This window comes from Podarcis filfolensis, assembly GCF_964270895.1.
Source record: "Podarcis filfolensis genome assembly, chromosome: 12".
NCBI lineage: Eukaryota > Metazoa > Chordata > Lepidosauria > Squamata > Lacertidae > Podarcis > Podarcis filfolensis.
The window spans coordinates 5,162,670-5,184,270 of NC_139614.1; the positions used below are offsets into that span (position 1 = coordinate 5,162,670).

A 21,601-nucleotide genomic window follows, 5' to 3' on the forward strand; every position below is an offset into this window, starting at 1 on the left:
TATAGAAATATTATTCTTATTCTAGCAATACCTGAACAGAAGTTTCCTACTATAAATAACCATATAATCATCATTAAGGAGATGCTATTCTTTATTATAAAACTTGTGTCTGTACTTAAAGCACATAGCCTGACTGAACAGCAATCAAGAGTACAAATAGTTTTGTTCTAAGTTTGATGTCTAAATGAATTTAGCAGTAAATAGTGTTGGACAGCCAACATTTTGGACAGCCAGATTTTTTAAATCGATCTCTTACTTTTCAAAATACTTGGACATTTAAGATTATTAAAATTGTTCAGATGTTACTTGGAAATATCAGCTTTATAATTTTTGAAAACATCACATGTCACTCCCTGCATGAAATAGATTCAATTAGATGGCAGCTAAACATTCACATGTGAAAAGGAAATTGTCTTATTTTTGCTTCTTTTCATAGAAACAGATATCACTAACAACTTGTATTTAATAGGAAATGACAGTCTATAGTGGGCATTCTATAATTCAAATATAATTATGCAGTTGGTCATGTTATATAATTACATTATTTTTGTGCATCTACCTGTCTCTCTAAAATGATAGGGCATCTCTTTTGATCAATATTGCATGAACCTCTTGCAAAAATCATTTTGCAGCTTATTGCTGTAGTGAAAATACAGACATCTGAGTATATCTTCACCTTCCTTACAGATTTCAAAAATAATAATAATTTTGGTTGTTGTTTTTTAAAAGGTACATTCTTTTTCCAAACAAGATACCTTTGTAAAATACAAATGCATGTTTCCTGTACAGGCTTCCTAGCCCTTTTTTAAAAAGAGTAACACGTGGAAATAATTAAAAGAGACTCTTTCAGAAGCAATTGCTGTAGAATCCAAATGTCACATTCTGCTGTGTAGTACTGCTCCAGCACAGACATATATCAACATCTATCACTCAAGCACACACCCCGAACACGCTCTGCTCCCTTTTCTGATTAGAGATTACAGTTGCTTGAGTTGTCTTACAGGGTGTCACTGGTTTGAATGACAGATGTCTGGGCTGGAGTGTCACACTTCTTATTTTCATTTTGGATATGAAACCAATATTCCTGAAAGGCTACGTTTCCTTTAGCTATTATCCAGCTGTTTAAAACACACAGTTTACTCACAGTATGCCAGAATGTACCATTCAATACATTTCTGGTCCACAAGATGTATTTCATTTCCTTCTTTCATTTAAAATACATAATTCTTTAAGTTTACACTGAATTAAACTCAAATCAGATTTTCCTAAAGTGGAATTATAATGGCTAACCAAAGGTGAAGAAACATGATCTCTTTTTAAAGAGCGACAAACAAAAAAGTGGGGGGGGGGGGACACGACACTCCTCTTCTAAAAATTTAAGAAAAGTTTACTCTGGTCTGGACAAGAGTGTTCAGAGACAGCGCAAGGAAAATCTGGAACACTGCCTGTACCCTCCAGATTTAACGCAGTAATTCGTAATAAAACAAAAAGCAACTAACACAGGTGATTACTTTTTCTGGACAACATGGTAGCACAAGAATGAAACAGACAAAAGGTAGCAAGAGCAGCCTGGTGGGTGTCCCACAGATGCCTAGGGGGCTGTTTGAGAACTGCCCCAGAGCGTGCGGCTTGCAGGTGGCAGCTGTGCAGCTGCACAGAGACACCCCCCCCCCCAAGATCAAACTTTTGCCAGCCACCCAGCTGGGCAGGGAGACAACGTGGGCAAAGTGGTCCCCATCTCCTCCCATCTCTCGCCTCCTGTGACACCAGGCAGTGCGGAGGCAAGAGCCACCCAGAGATGCAAGACCTAGGCAGACTTACCGAAGAGCTTGCTGGGAGCGTCCTCCTTGTCATTTGATTCCACAGGCGCAAGCAGGGGCTCATTCAGCTCGTTGTCTGAAGCAGCTGCCTTGTCCTCACCTCTCAACTCTGCATTCATTTCACTCCGCAGTGACAGCAAGGGCTTACTGACTTGTCCAGCTATCATTGGATCCTAGGATGTGGGGGGAAAAGAGTGAGGGGGGGAGGGAAGTGCCAGCTTTGGTGCGCGTATTCCTATCTCTCACTCCCCTTTTTCTCTCTTGTGCACACACACACACACACACACACACACACACTCACTCCTTCTCTTATCTCTGGCTGCTCCTGCTGTTATTGCTGGCTGCAGTCAAGTGAAGAGCTATTACAGATCCAATGAGTTTTCCATTACTCCCCACCCTATTAAAGCTCAACTAGCATGTGAGAGATTCCGGATGCTTGGGAGAGAAAACTTCAGGGGAAGCGACAGAAGCAGCGCAGCTTTAATTGTGGGACGTGCTTCTTTGTGTGCATGTTTTTACACCTCGCTCTTTTACTTTAATGCGGTAAGAAAGGGGTGATGGTCCAGCAGCGCTTTTTTCTTTTTTTTTTTAAGGCTGCGAATGTCCTAGAGCTCTCTCGCTCTCTCTCTCTCAAAAGGAAAAGCTTTCTCACTCCAATAGCAATCAAATCAGAAGCAAAACAGCAACGCTCACAATATTAAAACTGTTTCCACAACACTGCAAAGTAATAATTCAAATGGCACAAGTATTTCATATAATCAAAAAACAATCAAGGAAAGGTTTACTTTTGCCTTTGGGTTATTAGGCTCTGAAAGTCCATAATCTCACACTTAAGGAAAAAGATAGATATATATACAGGCAGGCAGACAAATAAAAGAAACATATATATTCACATTTGAAAAAGACAAAACTAGCAAAGGATACTTACTAAATTTTTGCAATCATGCTGGTGTTTGGGACATTATAATTCCATAACGCATCTACGCAATATATATGTATAGTTTTCAAATGTTTCCTGATTATCTGACTCTATTTGATCTTCTCATTCAGAGGAATGGAGGGGGAGGGAGTTCAGTTATGATTTCCAAAACAATCTAGCATTCTTCAGTTTTGCCAATAAATAGCAGAAACTGGGGTGGGGGTGGGGATGGGGAGCCGAAAAGAAACAAGTGACCTTGTTGTGCGATCTCCCAACTATTTATTGCTAAGTTCATGCCTAAATGGTTCTTATGCAGAGAACAGGTGACCAGCGCAGAAATAGGTTGGTTAGCATGTTCCCTCTGCCCCATCCGCACATTGGTCGATGTGGTTGCCTATGGGTTTTTTTAATGTATTCATGTCTGAAAAGTGAATTTGATATGACACATGATAATCTATGAAAATGTTAATCAATACAAATAGTTTAAGCTGTCATCAAATGCACTTCTTTAGTCAATACTCATATTGCCGAAAACAATGTCACTGTCACCAGGGTTTAATTTGCACAGCACTTAAATATTGGACTCTGTGCATCAATGCACTCTTCTTCAAATACTGTAGGTAAACACATTTTCTCCCTATTTAAGGCTGAAGCACTCAGCGCGCATTTAGTTCAAGCCGAAGCCTCCCTTTTGAATACCTTGATAGGTCCACTGGAGGGCAAAATTAATACTTAATTGAATCTCACAGTCATCAAAATAATCAATACTTTTTTATTATTTATTCTTTACAGTCTGTTGACTGTTTCAAACCTCAGAGGGAATGGGGTGGGGGGGAAGGATTCATGGCTTTGAAACACTGTCATTTAACAAGGTAATTTTCAGTGGGACATTAGGGGTTGTGAAACATATAATAAAACAAAAATGGTGGCTTATAATAGGAAGAAAGAAAAGAATTATATTTCTGCCATCTAACAAAACAGGATAAATAAAAAAAGAAGCAGCAAGTGCAGGGAGAGAGGGAGGAGGGAGGGAGCGAGGGAGGGAGGGAGACTGGCTTTTGAAGGGTTTTATCATATCAAGAGCAGAGCTGAGCTTTCATAATGCTGACATTTCTCATCCTGACAATCCTAAACAAGTGGAAAGGATGAGATCGGAGATATCATCTTTCATCACATTCCCCAGCTTAAGAACCAACATGACAGCTTCTCTCCCCTTTACACTGTTAATTACTAAATAAAATACTACTCTCTGTCAGCATTAGATTATTGCAGATAGGAACCAATAACATTACTCCATTGTTGTTGATGTTGTTGTTGTTATTGTTTGGCTGGTGGTGTTTTATTTTTTAAAAGTCCAGCGATACCTACCTTGAGCTTTTCAGAAAATAAATTGGGCTGTTTTCATCCTGCCTGGAATGTAATTAAAGCTGCAATCCTGAATCCACTTACATGGGAGTAAGCCACATTGAATTCAATAGGGCTTCCTTCTAAGTAGGCATAGTAAGAATTGTTAATCAGTGATGCCAATTTGCCTACTAGTATTTGTGATGTATTAATTGGTGTGAATGTGGCAGACATTTCAATGAACTTTGAGGTGTGTAGAGTCAGGCATTCATGGGCTTTAATTAATTTTTATTTTCATAATGCATTTTTATAGCATCTACTCAAGTGTATGCTGCTGTCAAACAATCCGGTTTTCAAATAATTTGCATCTAAGGTGATATCCAAGGAAAAGACAACATCCATATTCTTACTCTATTTTGCCCTTAAAACAAACCTTGAGGCTAGGTAAAGCTGAGATAGAACAACATACCCAAGCCATCAAAGCCACCTAGATGGAGTGCCCGAACCCAGGTCTCCCTTGCCCAAGGCCAAAAATGCTATCCATTAGAAATATCTGGGTGCTAACCAGATGGAGTCCAGTTCTGGCCGTGCCTTGGAAATGCTGGTTACCCTCCGATCCCTTTAAAACCTTTCATGGACCTGCAGATCTGAGGGCATCTCTCCTGGTAGGAAGGGCTTGCTGCAAAACCTTTCAACCAGGAAATGAGAACTAGTTCTCATAAGGAGCAAATATGTTGGCAATATACCACTTTCTGGGCAGACAGCAGGCGAGCACAGAAATCTGGCAGGAATGAAGCTCGTCTAGAAACCACCTCCCCAGGTGCTAGTCTTCAGAGAATATTTTGCGTGGAGGAGGAATTCCGTCATGTGGGTTCCCTTGTCCAGACATCACCTCATTTACTGCTTGTGGGAATGAGGCCTCGGAGTGGGGTTTGTTTGTTTGTTTGTTTTAAGCTCTATCTTGTTTTTATTGCTGCCATCTACAATTTTAACTGTGATTTTTTAAATGGTTTTGGATACCCTGGACAAGGGACATGGTAGCTTATAAATGCATAAACAAACAGATTTTTTCTTGGCATCTGTCTGGATGAAGTCAAACTGCATAGTGACGTCTCTGGGGGACAAGCCTGGGCAGTGTATATGGAGGTCCTGGGCTGCCCATTCAACAAGACACACACACACACACACACACACACACACACCTGCCTTGCTGATGTCGTCCAAAGCAAAGCAGAGCACAAATGCAGGAGTTGCTGGAAGGAGGCATACAAGGAGCCATCCAACCATCTCAGGGCCTCCACTCCAGATTTGTGTAGCATTTACAGTGGTACCTTGGGTTACAGACGCTTCAGGTTACAGACTCCGCTAACCCAGAAATAGTACCTTGGGTTAAGAACTTTGCTTCAGGATGAGAACAGAAATTGCACGGCGGCAGCGGGAAGCCCCATTAGCTAAAGTGGTACCTCAGGTTAAGAACAGTTTCAGGTTAAGAACAGACCTCCAGAACGAATTAAGTTCTTAACCCGAGGTACCACTGTACTCTTTAGACGTTACTTCTCCCAAAGATGTTCCGCAAGGCAGTCGGTACAGATTTTTACTCAGGGTTTACTCCCAACGCCTTTCTCTGACAAACGAGTACAGTGGTACCTCGGGTTAAGAACTTAATTCATTCTGGAGGTCTGTTCTTAACCTGAAACTGTTCTTAACCTGAGGTACCACTTTAGCTAATGGGGCCTCCTGCTGCCGGAGCACGATTTCTGTTCTCATCCTGAAGCAAAGTTCTTAACCCGAGGTACTATTTCTGGGTTTGCAGAGTCTGTAACTTGAAGCTTCTGTAACCTGAAGCGTCTGTAACCCAAGGTACTACTGTATAGATACATCCTCAAAAATGGTACCATGTATGTACTTTGTGCTGTTTTCACAGAAGAATTTCCAAGGGAAACTGTGTCAAAATGCATGGAAGCGTTTATCCTGCCTCTGATACCAAAGAAGGCAAATCAGATGCAAGGGGTCGGCCACACAAAGCAGCTGGGAGGTGAGGAAAGAAGGGATGGCTAACCTGTGGCCCCCTCAGTGTCACTAGACTACAACTCCCAGCATTCCTCTCAGTTTTGCTGTCTGGGGCTGATAAGAGTTGGAAGCCAACAGGTTACACAGGTTAGCAACTCCTGCTGTGCACACTTACGTGGGAGCAGACTTGCATATAAGACTTGCGCTATAAGACTGTCTCTGCCAAGTGTCTAAGCAGAACAGTTTCAGGCTGATATATATTTGTAAATACTGAGGGGTTTTTTTTTGGAAAAAAATTAAACAGCCCTATCATAAAACAATTAAAAAGAAAAGCCCCCCAAGTGTTACTATGAATAAACACAAGCTATCAAACAACTTAGTGCTGTCAGTTAGGATGAAATTTATGACAATTACACACAGTCAATTTATTATCACACATTATTAGCATGCATTAAATGAACATACGGCTTCTGCCTGACCCCCAGGGCACCCCCAGAGGTACAAGGCTCATTGAAATAAATGAGATTTATGTTAGCACAGTATTTGAAGAGGAGACAATCATTCATTAGGAAGACTGGGAAAGGGCAAGAACCTGCACAGAGACACACATTTTAAAATAAATAAATAAGCGATCAAGGCTATCAAAGAGCTGAGTTATTTTCCTTGCGGTGACTTGCCCCCAATACTTGGCAATGCCCTTTCATAGCAAAGAGGCTGCAACATTTGCAAGTCCCCATCTGATAGTCATACTGTGTGCGAAATTGTGATGGAAGTCCTGTGGGGTTATTGTTTTATTGGTGCTCCATATTAACCAATGGAGACGTGTTTCTGGAATTTGTCTTTTTCACAGTTACTGTGCACAGATTTTAACAATGCCATAGCTAGTTGGCCCCTCATTACTTGACCTCATCAGAAAACTTGTCCGGGAGAGTCAAGAGCAGGAGGAAAGAGTGGGTGATAGAGACAGAGAATGGGGGAATTGCTGGGCGGCAGGAAATTGGGGGGGGGATATTAGCCTGGGCTTAGTTTCTTAGACCAAACACTCTTTTCAAAAGGGTGACTCTTCTGATGTTTTGCAGTTTGGGACCCCTTTGCAGTTTCATGGTTATTGTTTGTTTAGCTAATGTATATAAAGGCTGGTTGAAAGTCACTTATTACTTCTTCCAATTACCTGTCTCAGGACCAAACTACACTGTGACATTAAATGTCTTTGCACTGAATACATAGGTTTTTTAAAAAGCAAATTGTGTCAGCTGATGGTGCTGATAATTAAGAGGATGAGAGAGGAATGGAGAGGGAAGTTAACCCTTTCCTACCCTGCTGCATTTCAAGAGAAAGTCCATCTTCTGATTTACTTTCCTCCTTATGCAAAGACTGCTTCAGGCTCCACAAGTGGCCCAGAGACTGTCTGGGGAATTAAAGACGCACAGCATGACTTTCAGGGGCTTCACTCTGGCAGTGGCATGCCCACTGTGAATTTAAAGCACACCTGAAGAAACTGTCAGTGTGGCTGTGGGGTCTCTGACCTGTGCCTGACACTCTGGCTGAAGAGGTGTCACTGCCTTAATCCCTTGATCGGATACTGATCCAAAATTTGTACGGTCACTTCCGATTCAGATGTTAACAGAGAAGCACAGTTGGGTGCCATCGCCACTTCTAACAGCTTCATAAGGATGTTGAACAGAACCTCATGCCTCACCTGTCAAGGCTTTGGCCTCACAGTGAAATGGTGAAATGCAGGAACCTATTGACATAGTCTCTTCTGAGTGTGCTCTCCAGTGCTGTGAAGTCTGCAGTTCCTCCTGGTATTTTAGGGAGCTGTATGTGGTGCAGCAGGCTGGACGACATCTATCCTAGAGCACAAGGGTGGTGTAGAACTGGCTCCCAGGCTGGCAGAACACAGGTCAGGGCTCTTCTGCCCCCTGATATTTATGCCATGGGATGCCACGGGGAACAATTTTGTCCCCAATGCTATCCAACAGCTATATGAAGCTACTGGGAACAGTCATTAAGAGTTTGGGGTGATACCCAAACTCTGTTTCTCTATTACAGCTGAGTTAGGAGAAGGCCTGGAATGCTGCCTGGATGCAGTGGTGGACTAGACAAGCATCAATAATTCACAAGGCCCCAAATAACTTAGACCCAAAGTAACTTAAGGATAGTCTGGTGACTTATGTTACACGTTGATCACTAAGATCCTGGGAAGGGACACTTCTAGTGGTTCCATACCTTCACTAGGGACTGAGCCTTTACTCTGGCAGGCAATGCCCAGGCAATGTTCCTGCCAATGGAGGTTCAGCAGGAACTATCTATGCCTTCTTTCACATGTCATCTGAAAGCTACCATTTAGACTGGCCTTCACAATATGAACTTCTCTTTTGAACCAACTACTGATGTTTTATTAATGTTTTTAATTATGGATGTCTATTGACTACTCTTATAGAATCATAGAATTGTAGAGTTGGAAGGGTTTCCTGAGGGTCATCTAGTCCAATCCCCCCCCCACGTATATAGTAAGCTGCCTCGATATACTTGATTGCATCTACAGCTGTGAATCTAGGGACGGGTGGCGCTGTGGTCTAAACCACTGAGCCTCTTGGGCTTGCCGATCAGAAGGTTGGTGGTATGAATCCACTCAACGGTGGTGAGCTCCCGTTGCTCTGTCCAAGCTCCTGCCAACCTAGCAGTTCAAAAGCATACCAGTGCAAGTAGATAAATAGGTACCGTTGCAGCAGGAAGGTAAATGGTGTTTCCACGCGCTCTGATTTCCGTCACGGTGTTCCATTGTGCCAGAAGTGGGTTAGTCATGCTGGCCACATGACCCGGAAAACTGTCTGTGGACAAACGCCGGCTCCATCGGCCTGAAAGCGAGATGAGCGCTACACCTCATAGTCACCCCATAGTCTAGGGGTTCTTTACCTTTACAACAGTGAAACCACATGCCTTCATCTGCTCCAGCTGCAACAAAACACATCTTTCCTGCATTAGTGTCTACAGCCACAACAGGCGCTATAACTCTCCAACGATTTGACGTTACCCCTGATGGCGCATTGTTTTATTGTCTCTCGAGACAAATGGATGTTAACAATAGATTTTTAATAATGAATAAATAAACTTCCAGGGAGCTGAGTTATAATCACCCCACAAATGCCATTTTCTGAAATGAACCTTAGCAAGAGTGGAGCCACTGCAAGACATTGCTTCCAACTGCCAACTGACAGAGCTGCTCTAGGAGGATACCGTGGTCAACGGTATAAATGGCACTGTCAAACAGTGCAAGAACTACAGAGCTGCACTCTTCCATCCCTCTGTTGGCTAAAACTGATTCATTCCCATAACCAAGTCTTAACCCAGAATGCTATGAGTCTACATAATCAGCTTCCTCCAGGCGGGTCTGGAGCTCCACCACCCCTTGAGCACTTTCCTCAGAAACACGGTATTTTTGAGTGGGCTGCAATACTAGCGCTTGGAGAGGGGCAAAACCAGCTTGTTCAACACTATTCCTATCCTGGTCACAGTCCTAATCAGCTCTCATTGGGGTGGCATTGTTTAAAAAGTTCTTATCCTGACTGTGAATCTGTCCAGTCAAGGGACACCTCATCAACATGATGACATCCCACCACCATGCAGCCGGCTATGGGGGGGGGATCATGGAACCAATCCAAGAGCGAGGGCTGGAAGAACTGCCCTTAATCTGAAAGGGTTCACACTCTTGCCCCAGTTCCCTTGGTGAAAAGTTTGGCAACAGGCAGCTTGCAAAAACTTTCACAAAAAGCACTCACTTTTCCACTTAGCCTTAGGTGAAATGTCCAAAAATCATCAGGGGTCCATGGAACTCACCAAAGCTGAAATTTGCAAGAACAACTTTAAGCATCGCTGCAGAAATAATTACAGGTGTTTTTTCTCTCTGTTTCAATGTATGAAAGAGCTTGCAGAGCTTGTTTGAGATATTACAAAACTCTTACATAAAAGCCACATTGCTGGAATTAACCTGCATCCTACATGTAGATCACCATGTGCACTGATGGCACCCATGACATTTTTTTTTGTTATTGTTTGACATTAAGCATATATGTCATGGAACCTGAAGACAGAACACGTCAATGAGGAATCACATTCTGCAACGAAGCTCATGTTATTTATTTCCAACAAAAAAGTGGGCATTTTCTCATCTTTGGAGTAGCTTTCCTGCAGATTGCACCAATTGACTTGTGTTGCAATCCTACCCACTTACTTGGGAGTAAGTCCCATTGAATTCAATAGGATTTACCTCTGAGTAGATTGGTTTGGATTATTATCACTGTAGGACTATGTGATTGGATTATCTTGGACATAGGGGTGCAGAAATAGGGATGCACAAGGATTGTGGGAATAGATTGAACTAACTGGGATTTATTGTCTACAGTTTGAGATGCTGGAATTTGGAGTATTTGGTGATGGCTGGAGGGAAGAGAAGTTGAGGATACCTGAATAGTCATGATGGTGTAGCATTGAAATAATATAATAGATGGAAATACTGGAAATGGTCTGGTTTCTGTGAACATGGGGGCTTGAAGGAGTTGGATACACAAATTAATTAAAATGGCAAAGTTTAAATTTCAAACACCTGTAAGATTGAAACTGCACCATGGGGAAAGCAGCCAGCTATCACATAAACCACATGAATCCATAGGTACATCTAGAGTGTGGCTTGAAAGGCTGGGAACAGTATCAAAATTGAAAATTGGTTTTCATTAGACGAGAACATAAACCTTTTTTAAAAAGAGAAAAAGAGTCTCAATTTGTATATGATAATACTAAGCTGCAAAACTGGCTCTTCTAAGCCTTTGAACTAGTGGTGAGTTCCACAACATACTCATTAATCACTCCTTTAATTGAGCACCACCTAAAAGCTCACCATATTTGGTAGTGAAAAGAGCAATTTCATGATTAAGCACATAAACAAATAAAAGGCCCCACCATTTAACAAATATGTTACTATTTGCGGTTCTCTCTTTCCTCAGCAAAACTCACGAGAAAGTTGTCTCTTCACTCACTTCTCATGGCACCTGATGACTTTTATCCTGGTGTTTCTCTGAGTATAAGAGGAACAAAACTGCTGATGTTTGAAGTTTTTTAAAAAACTTTTATCTTGAGCCAATCTCCATCCATCAACCATATTCTCCTTCTGTAGCATCTTATGCCAGAATCTGGTGTCTCCAACATTTTTCTTTTTCCAAACACCCCCTTTATGGTTCTGTTGAGGGATTTATTTCATCCTATTCCCGTAACTATGAATTAGTACTTCTCTGAAACTGTCCAGAGAAATCCATCCCTACTTCTGTCCTTCTGATCTTCTGAAATGGATTCTGACTGGAAGATTGGATCCCTCGTGACATTTGTCATGTATATTGCATTACATGTATGCATATTTACCTTAATATCAACTACTGAGTAGCAGCTCCAACACTGACCTCCAAGGAAGGAGTTTCAAAAAGTTCAGACATTCCAACAGACACAGTAGCTCCATCTGAAGAGGACTCCCATGTAGGGGGTGGCTGCTGAAACAATGACCTGAATGAGCAGCTTGAGACCTCTGCAAAGACCTCTTCTCAACTGCCCATGACTCTAAGCTCCTCTGTAATTCATTGCCTGCTATAATCAGCAGTTCTTCTGGACCACCCTGAGATCTTTTGATATATAAATCAAATAAATAAAAATAAAATAAAATATAAGCTACAAAGCACCACAGACTTATGCCCTTTGCACTGATGGCTTGGCACAGTCATCAGGCCCCACCCCTGGATTTCAGCTATGCTCTGTGGAGCAAGTTGTCGGCTTCTTCTTTGAGCTACCTAAGACCTGGTAGATCCTCTGTTTGACCTAAAGCTCTTTCTCTCCCGGTGCTTTCCCCCTTTAGTCTGCCCCCCATATGTCTCCTTGCTCCAACTTGCCTTTCATCTGCCCACATACACCTCCAAGTCTCAGTGGACCATGTGCAGCACAAACTGGACACCAGTGGAGACCAGTCCATTAGGGTGAATGGGAAACAAGCCTCAGGTGGCCCTCAGCCAGCCCCTATCTCCCTGCTTTACTAACATCCAGTCCAAGAGGTAATCCTGCCTAAATTTCCTCCTCCTTTTACTTAGTGTTGCCCTAGTAGAATTCAGCAGGGAAAAGGATGTGTACAAAACTATAATTAGTTGTCTCTGGCCCCATCTGCTGTTGGTCTTCCTGCCTTCCATCAGTCCCAAAGGGCATCAATGACTGCCACGTACAACATGGGATAGAAACAAACAAGATTTATAAAGAAGATGAAGGAGAAAAAAGATATTGTGAGGACAGAACATGGGAGAACTATGAAACAATAGACCAGATTTTCAGGGTTGCTCGTGCCATCGCATTAATGAATGCTTTGAGGATGTCATCTGCCTTCTACTACTGTTGTCACAATCCCAAGTAGCACCAATATTTTTGTACACAACCTTCTTGCCTCCTTCGGATGTCATAATATCAGCTTAGGACCAACACAATATAGCAGACATAGTTCAATGGTCGCCATCCCCCCCAGCCCCGAAGAACACCTAACATTTATACAAGTTTTTCTTCAGAACTTTAATATCCTCCCCATTCTTCACACCCCATTTCTAAAGTGTAGAATCTTGGAAACAGAACTTTTAATATTTCTTCCTCAACATTTTACCACTTTATGGTGTCAGCTGCTGTGACTGCTTTCGGTATTATTATGATCTTTTCTCTGAGGAATTAATACTTACTTTCATCACATCCCACTTTGATTACCTGCACACAGAAGATGTTTAGGGCCTTCTAAAACCACCTGTTTCTAACCTCAAGGGGATTTCTAACTCTACTGCCAAGTTAATTCCTCTTACTGTGGAAGAAGTGTATTATCCTTGCTTCTCCCATTCAATTCCTTGTCAGCATCACCAGCTTTTTACTGCTCTTGGCATTTAAAGTATACTAGCATCTTCTGCAGACACTCACAAATCTCATTGGGCTGAGTCACATTCTGCCTTCCAATGCCACTTTAAGAACTTCCACTTATATTCATCTTAGTATTTATATTCTCTCTTCTTCTGTCAATACTAGAAACACTACCTGACAAAATCATACCACTGCTGATTTTTTAGTAGCATTGTAAAGAATTGCCCATATACATCTCTGCTTTTTTAAAAAAGAAGAAAAAAGAAGAGAACTATGTAGTTTGCACCTCTTGTCGCCTATCTAGAACTTATAAGAATAGGTTGTGTTAAATATGAAAATATGTGCTTGGGTCCTACTAATGGCATCCAAATGTATTTATTTATTAACAGTATGCAGTATATGTGGCCTAATAACTAAGTTCTTTGGGTATCCTGCAATAACACAATTGTAAATCCATGGTGCTTAAGGAACCCTTCCCCATTGCTTGTTTCAAGAAGTTGAGTTGAAAGTAACAACAAGAACAACTTGACAATAATTATTGTGTGGTTTGAAGTTTATATCCAACAGACCTTTGCGATCGCTAATACTTCAGCAATATTGTTGTTCACAATAAAAACATTCACAATTCCAAAATGTTAAGTACTAAGTAGGCTACTAAGTGGGATGCGGGTGGCACTGTGGTCTAAACCACTGAGCCTAGGGCTTGCCAATCGGAAGGTCGGCGGTTCAAATCCCCGCGACGGGGTGAGCTCCCGTTGCTCGGTCCCTGCTCCTGCCCACCTAGCAGTTCAAAAGCATGTCAAAGTGCAAGTAGATAAATAGGTACCACTCTGGCGGGAAGGTAAACGGCATTTCCGTGCACTGCTCTGGTTCGCCAGAAGCAGCTTAGTCATGCCGGCCACATGACCCAGAAAAACTGTATGCGGACAAACGTCGGCTCCCTTAGCCAGTAAAGCGAGATGAGTGCCGCAACTCCAGAGTCGTTCGTGGCTGGACTTAACGGTCAGGGGTCCTTTACCTTTAGGCTATTAAGTACTCAGCCTTTCACCCACCAATCATCTGTCAGTGCCCCATATAACTGCTGACTTCACCTACTGCTCTCCAATCTCTAACTGATGCAGGACCTGAGATAGTCAAAAAGCATAGCTTCCCAACTTTAGGGAATATGACATATAGCTGGGTATCATCAATAAACCTATAGCATTATATCCGAAAGCAATTTCTGAGAGGTCTCACGTAAACATTGAGATAGTGGAATGGACACCTGCCCAAAGATTGGGACCTTTAATACGAATGATCACCACTTGCCAGCAACCAAATTCCTCAATCTTCTCAGAAGTAACTTCAAAACCACTTTAGTCCCTCAACCACCCAACTTATTTATTATATTTATATCCCACCTTTTCTCTAAGAAGCTCAAGGTGGCAAACACACTTCTCCCCCTCTCCATTTTATCCTTACCACTCTGAGAGGTAGGCTAGGCAGAGAGAGACTGTGACTGGTCCAAGGGGAGCTTCCTAGCTGAGGGGGATTCGAAATCTGACCTCCCATGTCCTAGTCCAACACTCTAGCCACTAGGCCACACTGGCTCTCAATATCTTAAAGAGACAATATGCTACGTTCAGTGGATTGAATATAATCAGGATAGCACTTCTCCCCTTACCCTTGGCTGGGATAAAATTATCCACCACAGACAAAAAGGTCAGTTTCTGTGTCTTATCAATCTCAATAACTCAACCGCAAAAAGTCAAGGATATTAGCGAATCAACCACTACTGCTTGTTTACTGGTTCACTCATATACACAGACACCTCACTCCCAGTTACAGGACAACACGCTCTCAGCCAAGCTCACTACTGTACATTGACTGCAATGATAATTTTTTCTTTACATGTGCATGGCTTGACCTTTTATGTATGTCTATATTGGGTCATTGCTGGAGTGGCAATCCTTCCCTTTCAGACCCCTCCCTCTCTCAAACTAGACAGCCCATTAGCCGGACTCTCTTTATCCAGTGATTTAAATAGGTTGTGCAGGATTGCCACAAGGACCTAAACCTTCTCTAGATGTTCTACATCATTGTGCGTGAGTACAGGAGGGTTCTCACTTGAGAAGCTCACCCTACAATCACTGGCAGAGGAAGAGGAGTGTGGGGGGAACACATCGCCCCCAGAAGAGTGATCCTGGTGGGGTGCCATTGCGGCTGCTCCCCACCCGCAGGCGGCATGCCATGCCCCCAGAACGTGCGCCATCTGCTCTCCACCCCACCCCCTGGTGCCAGAGCATGAAGCTCCGCCACTGCCTACAATTCTTGGGGGGCAACAGAAATGGTGACTAGAGTTGGAGCTAGCACATTTATTCTCATTCCCCCTTTGCATCTTTTATTTAACTCTGATGCAGAATGCCTGATGAGGGTTATGGAGTTTCCTTCTCCCTTCAATCAGTTTGCTTCTCACCTTAATATGCATGTACATCTCAGCAACCTTTTGGTGTTTTAGGGCCATTTTTTGTCATTAAAAGGGCTTCTGCATGGCAATGTCTCTCTGCCATTACAATTAAAAGTTTACTATATGAAGTAGCACATATAGTATTTGGGGTTATTACGAAAGCCAAGATGGCTTCAGGATTTCTCAGTGTATTCAAATAAAGTGCCTCCCCCCCCCCCCGGAGAATATTTCCAAATTTTGAAGGGTGAAGGATTGGTTTTCGGGGAGGGGGTCTGCTATGTGTGCACCTTATAATTCATGTAACATGAGAATGGTAAGAAAGACAAATTCTGTTGTTGTTTTTTTCAAGTTTAACTTCTGTTTTCTTGTCTTGCTTTATAAAAATCCACATAAACAATGCAGCCCAATTTTAATGGGGAAACCAATTGGTGACCTAATCGAAACAAAAATACGCAGCTTCCATTGTTATTTTTTTTCCCCAGAAGCCTTTTCTTATTTACAAAAACGGATAAATTACAGTAATTGTTCAACTTCACCATTCAGGAGTAACTAGCACAAGTCGCCTTTGATGACATAAAGTGGACAATTCTTTTGATTTTCTAGGAACACTAAGTCAATCCTGCCTTTGATGTCATATTTTGGTTTTAAACGAAGGTTGATCATACGTTCATTTTAACAAACTCGTTGTTTTCCCCATCGACATCAACAAAGCAGGATCTAACCTGAGTCTGAGTCTCTTATATGTGCATGCTGAAGAAAAGCAATCGGGAACGATGGCTGTGATCTTCCTGCCAATAAAGCAAGTAGCAATGTTTTCACTGCGTTAAAAAAAGTGCAGGGTTGCACTTAATGGCATTGTGCTGGCTTTCTGTTGTTTTAATACAGGTTTCTATCAAGTCTTATAAAAGCAAACATCAGACATACAGATATTTGAGCATTCCATTGATAACCGAGCATACAAATATGCAGCCCACACTGTACACAGTAATAGCCTTTCATTCAAAACAGAGAAAGTTCCATCAAACACTTTTATCAAAAGAATGGATGTTCGTACTCTTTGGTTCACCATTGGCTCAGCCAGTAACTGGCTGCTAGGCATGGCTTGGATCATTTGCATTGCATTCAGGACTCAACCATCTGCAAAATGGGCTGTGGAAAGCATGTCTAGTTTCATTCTCAGAAAGTAAAAAATGGAACCCCCTCACATATTCTCTTTCATACCAGCAGAAATCTGAGAACGTCATTCACAACCAGCTTTAGCGCTGATGTCTTTTAATGGCTCCTTTCTCTTTTACTGGAAAGTTAGTGGCCAACTGCCTCCAGATTTCTTAAAACAAACAAACCCAAATAATAACACAAATCAGTTTTTTAGTGCTCTGACATTTTCTGACATAGCTGTAGAACATTTACCTTATAGTGGAATCACATCAACAATAATGTCAAGGATTATATCATTTTAGCCCTGGATTAGTAGCCATAGGATTAGTAACTGGTATCCTGCTAGTAGTAGCAGAAGTAGCAGCAATATGTAGTTGCGGTAATGATTGCTAATAGCCCACTGCTGCAGATATTAAAATTTCCCTCTATAAACTCACATAAATATATGGCACTCAAAGGCCAGCACCTCTAGGATGGGGTTCATAATGTTCTTATTGTGTCCCTTGACCTTTCATGGGAATTTACTAGCTCCACAAGATTCAGGAAGTGACAACCATAGTCTCGTGGGCATTTGAACAGACCCTCTTATTAAAGGTGTAAGGGTTTTGCTTGAAATGATGGACGGAGTTGGAAAACTCTCTGCCTTTTAACTACAATATCTTGCATGAAGCTGTTTGCTACTGAGGCTAAAGCATATTAATAGGATCTGCCTGTTAGTTGTGAAATCAAGTTGGGTGGGCAATGGCATTACACCTTGTGTAAAGTTGATACCAAGCCTTTCGGTGAAAGATTGCAGATCAATAAATTATATTGTAGCCATTGACAACACAGTTTTATTGGCTTGGTTTCCAATTTGCCATATGGAAGGTGGAAGCCATATGGAACCATATGGAAGATTTGGGAGACACTCTCCTTTAATCCTATGTACTTCTGTCCTCCTGGGAGGCCTAGCACATGGCTATTTTCCACAGAGTCAGCAGCGCACCAGGGAGGACAGCACCAGTTCCATGGGGAAAATCCCACATGGAAGGCCATGGTTGCAGACTTTTCAGTATTAGACCAATTGTTGGCATCCATCTGTCAGGAATGAGCCAGCTCGCACAGAAGGTTTGCAGCCAGCCCCCAGTGAAGGGTTGCAACAAGCTGAAGAAAGCTGCCAGGAACAGAGAGGGTTAACTGCCAGGCAGGAAGAGCATCAGCGAGTGCCAACTCTCCTGCCCCTTGGAATGCCAGTTGATAAGAGAATGGCTGAGGGTGAACAGGAACTCAGCCAATGCTCTACTGGCGCGAACAGAGAAGGAAGCAGTTTGTCAGAACGGGAAGAGATTGTTGCTGAGCCAATCCCTCCTAAGAATAGGCAATGGGCAGGGTTTTTAGACCGGAAACAAGGCAAAAGGCGCAAAGTGAGAAGGTTCAATACCTTCTGTAACCAGAAGGGAAGCTCAGAAGGGTCATGATGATTGATGATGGTGGCGGCATGTTAGAGCCAATGGGAGAACTCTGTTTGTTTTTGCAATAAATCTTCCTTTTTAATTAACCACGCTTGCTGTGTTATCAAGTCGGAAACCAGGACTCTTGACACAGTCTATCTCAAGAAACAAGGGAGTGAAGTCAAACCACAGGAGAATCACAGCACCTGCTATGGCCGCAGAGACCAGTAACTCATAACTGCTGCCTCCCGCAGTGTGTTTATGTATAAAGTTGTTGTTTATGTATTTTATTATGTGAATCATTCCTGTCTCAGTGATATCCATGCTGGCTTAGTCATATCCACTGAATGGAAGATGGCGGGATCCCCAAGGACATGCTGTACAGGGAGCTGACTTGAGGCACCAGGCCTGTTGGCAGACCAACTCTGTGTTACAAAGATGTCTGCAAAGGTGACATGAAGGCTGGCAGTATCAACCTCACCGTGTGAGAATCCCTTGCAGATGACTGCAGTGCTGGGAGACACTCAGTAGGTTTGTATCCACAGCAGTGACCAGAAGAAGAATGACCGCTGGGAGGAGTGCAGAGACAATGAATTCCATGGTTTATCTGTAAAAGCAAAACCAGATGCCTTCATCTGTCCCAGCTGCAATGAAGTATGTCTCTCCTGTATCAGTCTCTATGGCCACAGCAGGCACTCTAACTCTCCAATGGTTTTTCTTCACCCCTGATGGCACAGTGTTCCATTGCCTCCCGAGACAGATAGATGGCAATACCAATGTGAATCATCTGACATGGTTTTATTGTACTTTCTCTCTCTCTCTCTCAATCTGTGTGTGTTTAGCTATTGTAAAGCACTTCCAGATATTTCAGATAGCAAGTGATCTAGAAATGGAAATAATAAATATATAGATTAAAAAGCCAACCCAGATGAAGGGGTATCTGGACCTGTAGCCTTAGAAGAAAAAAAAAATCTTCCACAAAGCAGGCCAAGTCCTGGTCAACACCGATTGCTTCTCTCACAAGGGAGCCTATACCTTCAGGGGTTGGAAGTCAATGGCCTTCCACTTGTAGGGATGCATATGGGCCTTCAAGGTTCCAAACTTTCCAGGGAAAGTCATGTTGTAATATTTGAACATGGGAAAGATGTTTTAAATAATCGTGTCACAGTGGAGGAGTGTGGGAGCTTAAATGTGTGGCTGCCATTTCCCATGACATCCACACATGTGGTCCGAAGGCAGTTCTGCTTTTCCTATCTCATCTCCTCAAGTGCTCCAACAGAAAAGGAGTAATTTTTAATGTGAAAATAATACCGATGTCTTTTTTCAATATTTGAGACTGTATAATCTCTGAAAATAGTTCGGTATTTCTTTGCCTTTTGTTAAATCACTGAAATACCTTTACGTTGCTTCTTAAATGTGTTTTGTGTCCTTTAACATGTAATTTTCTTTTATGTCAATCAGTTTGGACTTTGCTATTACCTGCCACTTTAAGTACTTAAAAGAAATGAAGTATTTTTTTCCCCTTTAATGTGGCACAAAAATTGAACTTGAACATTTTTGCAATTGTGGAAGATAACATGGTTGGCAGTATCGGTATAATTTGAAAAGAAACAAAAAGAGGACATCAGACAAGAAAGCACGTATGTGAACGGAGCCCATGCTAGGGACAGGAAAAGGAAACTATACTAATCTTTTCTTAACAAGATTGCATTATTTCATCTAAGATTAACTACCTATTGTGCCCGACTTTTCCTTGCACAGTGGGTTGGACAAGCTAGTTCAGTGTTTCCCAAAATAGGCAATACCACCCCCTGGGGGGGCAATGAAACAATCTGGGGGGCAGTAGTAGCCTCAGGTGCAATTGGGGGGCACTGAATAAAAATAAGGGAGCACTGGAAGCATGAAGAAGAGAATTTTGAAAATCCATTTGCATATGTTTCGTGTGTTGTGTAATGATGCTTACCAATGTACCATTGCGTTAAAGTTGTAGTGATTATTTTCCAAATAAACACACAAAAGGCAAATTATAGGATGTAAGTAGAAAAATAGATAGGCAAATTTGTTGCTGCATCTTTCTTTCTGTTTTTTGCTTAAAGAAGGTAGATTTCCAGGGTGGGGGGTGCCCAGTATTTCTGCCCCCCCCCCCCCGGAAAAAAAGAGCAGTGGGCCAAATAAATTTGGGAAACTCTGAGCTAGTTGCACTTACGTTAGCCATTCTGACTAACTTTTCACATTTATTTAAATGGATTCCAAGTTAGTGACTACACTAGTATGAACCTTCAAATATTGCACAGTATTTACTCAAACCTCTGCCACTGTTTAGAACCACCGCTTGCTCCCTGTCAGTGCCCCTTCCTTCTTACGCCCATGCCATAGCATATTGCGCAACCTGCCTTCCCTTTTGCTCCCCAACCCCACCCACCACTTCATGCAAATCCAGGATTGTGATGCAGCACTACAAATCCTCCAACCAGGGCTGCATGATGATATTTTCACATAGATGTCAGCGCTATTTTTATTGTCAGCTGATTTTCCTTTCCCAAAGGGTTAGATCACTGCACCCTCCTCAAATTCTAGGGATGCAAAAAGCAGGCGAGTGCTTAAAATGGTTCCTTGGAAACTACAGGGTTTTGTTTTTTTGTTTTTTTTGTATAAGCTCTTCCATCATAAATAAGGGCCTCCATATAGCCTGCTGCCTGATCTACAGAACACTCTGGAGAGAGGGAGTAAAGGCACATTTTGGATGAGAATTATCAATCAAAATCTTCCACAGAGTTAGAACTGCTGTTGGAACAGATCGATAAACACTACTTGTTGATCTACAGCAATGCAACCATGACATAATATATATCTTACATACCGGTAAGTGAGGATGTGTTATGTATCCGTAGCTAGATGAACACGCATATACTAATTATATATTAAAATATGGGCAGAATTTGACCTACAAAATCATCCTATTGACAGCTTACAATGAGGCGAAGTCACATATTAATGGAAAGTGGGTTTTGTTTTTTTGTTTTTGTAGAGCACCAATAAATATAAACCTTGAAATCAAATTAGGCTAAAACAAATGCATCTCTCGGATACACACACAATCCATGCGCATGGTGCTCCGAAAGCACTTCTTACCTCAATAGGCTTGCAATTTAGAAAACAGATACCAGAGAAATAGCAGAGGAAGGAGTGGGAAATTGATCATGGGGAAAGAGAGGAAGAAAATTTGGCTTTTTCAGTTATGCTAGGGAATGGCTATGAGGGGATTGTGTGAAAGAAAGGCTTCGTAGAAAATGTTTTGAGGAGGGATTTTAAGGAAGTAAGAGAGGTGTTCATGCATAAGAGGACAGCAAGCAGATACCATCATGGTACTATTAAAGAAAAGGAGTTTGTGTTGCACACAAGTAAAACTACCTGGAAAAGAATTGGCAGTGTGAATGCCTAAGATGATCTCTTGTTTCTAAGTGCCCACAGAAAGCCTTAATTTATGTGTCTAGTATATTAATTCCAAGATTTCGTGAAGGAGAAAAATGGATAAGCCAACATTAAAATC

The 21,601-nt window shown here is 42.0% G+C and overlaps 1 protein-coding gene across 2 annotated transcripts in view; it reads right to left on the bottom strand.

Moving 5' to 3' along the window:
- Positions 1–21,601, bottom strand: part of POU6F2 (POU class 6 homeobox 2) — a 314,592-nt gene that overhangs the window by 232,312 nt on the left and 60,679 nt on the right. For both annotated transcript variants that reach the window (XM_083577989.1, XM_083577990.1), the window contains exon 2: positions 1,822–1,993. In XM_083577989.1, coding sequence (XP_083434115.1) covers positions 1,822–1,993 — 172 coding nt within the window. The remainder of the gene's footprint in view (positions 1–1,821; positions 1,994–21,601) is intronic.